A 3,440-nucleotide genomic window follows, 5' to 3' on the forward strand; every position below is an offset into this window, starting at 1 on the left:
ATGGATGTTTGGCCAGCAAGGCTATCTAAATATTAATTTGAAAGATAAAGTTATTAGTTTTACCAATCAAGTGTCTGTTTAAAATAATCATGATGATAATAAATTGTACCTCTGCTGAAAACATCCATGTCAAGTTTCAAGCCAAATGTGAATAAAAATAGCTGATCAGCCTCTTAAAAAAAAAAGGGTTTATAGTGAAAACACTGGAAACGTTGACAGAATCTGATGTTGCATCTGATGAAGTGGGTTCTAGCCCATGAAATCTTATGCCCAAATAAATTTGTTAGTCTCTAAGGTGCCACAAGGACTCCTCATTGTTGTTTTTTAGAATCTGAGCTATGGAGGTGCTGCCAGGTGACACTAATTACAAACAGGCTTTTTGCCAAGTGAAGTGCAGCAAGTTCAGTTGACTCTCAGGTGTGGAGAGTGTTTTTCTTAACCCTATTAGCTGTTAGTCTGTTGGCCCATATGTTGCCCAAGTGGGGTTAACAAAAATCTACAGCTTTTATTCTTTGTGACAGTTTTGTACTGTGCATTACCTGTTGTGTTGGCCTTTATTACAATATAATGAGGACAGACATTTTTATTTGCATGTATTGTGGCATAATTTCATTTTACCATGATTTTAAATGTAAATTGCTTTCAACCAGTGTTTTGGCCTGACTCTGTCCAGCAAGTGTCACAATCAATGGTACAATCCATATTTTTTGGAATTGGACATATCCCTATATATTTTGGAAGTTAGCTTGATACATGCTTTCTTTGTCAAGGCCTGATCAAAATCCCACTGAAGTAAATGGAAACAACTCCTGTTGATTTCAGTGAGCTTTCAGTCAGGCCCCAACTACAATAAAGTAATATAACTGAGAGACTAAACAATTATACCTTTGATTACTCTTTGAAATTTCTGGGACAAGATAATAAAAGTTGTTATTGTAATCAAGATAATAAATAGCATTGTACTGTGGTAGATTCTGACATTTGAATATTTGTTTTCATTCTGAATCAAAACAAAAAGTCAAAACACTGACATTTTTCTTGGAACAGAAATTCCAAGCAATTTTGATTAGGAAACATCAGAATGTTTTGTTTCAATAATGTTGAATTGTTTCATTTTGACAGTGTCCTAATATTTTGTTTGGATAAGGCCAAAACATTATAACACAATATCAAATATAGCTATATATGAAATATAATCTTATAACATCATAGTTTAATGTGTTAATATATAACCAACAAAATGATAAAATCAAACCTAAATGTTTTGATGTTTTTGAAATATGAGAAAGTTGAAAGAATAATTTAGTCCAAATCAATGTTACCCTGAAATGTTTTGATGTACATGAAACATTATTTTTCAATGGAAAATTGTTCAACTGAAAAAATTTCAACCAGCTCTACTGTTAACCCTTTATTGTTTGTGAACGCAGGTTTTAGTATTAGAAACTGGATAAAAATAAAAACGTTACTTTCAATCAGAACTGACCACATCCACAGCTTAAGCTTAAGTTGACCTCACATAGGGAGAAATTTGCAGCCTCTGGAATACTACAAATTTCTTTTCTTTTCTTTTTTCCAGTTTCAAAGCAAACAATTTCATGTTGTTTCACTGCATAAATACACAATGGTAAACTTTGTATCAAAACTCTCATAAATTATAAATGTTCTTTAGCTTAGTTTTATGTCATACACATCCATTATAGAGCAGTTCTGAGTCACAGGTGAATCTTAAGAAACTCACACATAGTCATTTAATCTGTAGCCACTCTGTGAAACAGAGGTCAGAGAAGGTGCATGGTTTCCCTTGTAGGCAGTTGGTGGTCTATATGAGGGAGCAGCCCTTGTTGTGCTCCTTGGTTGTGGCTGGTAAGGTAGGTTGTCCCCAGTACTCTGGCATGATGTACACAGTAGAGCTCCGCCAAGTATAGTCAAAGATGCAGAGAAAAAACCGAGGTAAAGAGCTTGCCCTATCTCATACTTCATCCCGTTGGGAAGCATGGGGTTGTAAAAATCTGTAACCACATCATTAGTAGTCCAAGAAACAGGAACCAGGCATATGAGACCAGCCAGGATGAAAAAGATTCCACCAGAGACAGCGAGAGAATTTTTGGCAGAGGCCCCTTTGACACAGCGAGTGCAATGCATGCCAATAACAGACACCACACATGCCAGTGTGGAAATAACACAGGAAATCACCATCATGGCACGAGCTGCTTGAAGGTCCCGAGGCAGTGCAAGCTGAGACCGATGGACCTGGCACTGGTAGATGCCAGTGCTATGCCAGACACACTCCATCCAGAGCCCTTTCATGTATGCCACAGCTGTTATAATATTGGTGCCTACGTGTGCCGTCCTCCACCAGTGAGGCAGAATAGTAGCAATTAAGGTTCCAATTAGACCAAAGAGACTTAGTAAGAAGCCCAGTAACTGAACAGCCATGCTTGCCATGTTAATGTTTGTCCTAATTATTCCCTTTAATAATGTATCTCTGGTTGGCTTCCTTCTGAAAACACAAGCTTTTCCTGGGCGATATGCAGCAGTTTTACTCTGACACCTTCTGGACTCCTAATAAAAGGTAATTGAGGAAAAAGAAGTTAAATATTACCTAAATGCATTATTTCTCTAACCAGTAAGATGCATTTCAAGTGCAATTAGCATAGTTATGGCAGTTAATGATATTTTGTGGAAGCAGTGAGAAAGTAAGCTTCCCTCTTCACTTATGTAAACAGGCTTCCATGGCCTGTTGGGAAAAAAATTACAGCAAATTATGAAATTGAAAAAATATTTTAAAATAAAATCTTCTTCTTCCCAACAGACTCCTCAGAGAAACATGACTTCCTTTCTAAAGTAGAAAATTAACAAGTGTTAACACTTGAATTTATAAAGCAGACATCTGAAAGCTACTTTACACGATGAAAACATTCCGAAGTTCATAGCAGGACTACAAAAACAATAAGGGTATATTTGCTCAAACTAGAGAGCAGAGAGAGTGATTTAAAATCTGTGGAAGAGGATAACAAGTATTGGATTAAAGTTTCCTTCCCTATCCTAGTTGCCAGTATTTCTTGAGGTTTTATTTTAATAAAGCAACTCAAAGAGGAATAACTTTCATTAGTCCCTACGGAGACTCAGTTTATGACTTCAGTTTGTGGACTAAATGACAGCATGTTAAACCAGATGTGCATCACCGCATCTTCTGAGGAGCAATGCCTCGCCGTTTCAGAAGACTATCTCATAACAAATTCTACCATAAAAAGCCCTTGCAAGAAATAGGAACTCTTCCTTCTGTATAAATCTTAGTTACAGTTATCTATACTAGATTGCTGCCTTGCAAGGTCAGTATTATCTGTGGGGGCAAAATCTTTCTATGTTAATATATAAAGTACTCATGCATCCAAGTCCAGCTAGGAACTCAGAAACAGAAGTAAATTTACATCCCA

General features: G+C 36.5%; 1 protein-coding gene across 1 annotated transcript; it reads right to left on the reverse strand.

The window, feature by feature from the left end:
* Positions 1-1,421: 1,421 nt before the first annotated feature.
* On the reverse strand, positions 1,422-2,526 carry CLDN14 (claudin 14). Its single transcript, XM_034758867.1, has one exon. It carries the CDS (start codon positions 2,446-2,448, stop codon positions 1,738-1,740), a length of 711 nt encoding a protein of 236 aa, XP_034614758.1. The 5' UTR covers positions 2,449-2,526; the 3' UTR covers positions 1,422-1,737.
* Between the last annotated feature and the right edge of the window lie 914 nt (positions 2,527-3,440).

The sequence above is a fragment of the Trachemys scripta genome, chromosome 1 (genome assembly GCF_013100865.1).
Source record: "Trachemys scripta elegans isolate TJP31775 chromosome 1, CAS_Tse_1.0, whole genome shotgun sequence".
Classification (NCBI taxonomy): domain Eukaryota; kingdom Metazoa; phylum Chordata; order Testudines; family Emydidae; genus Trachemys; species Trachemys scripta.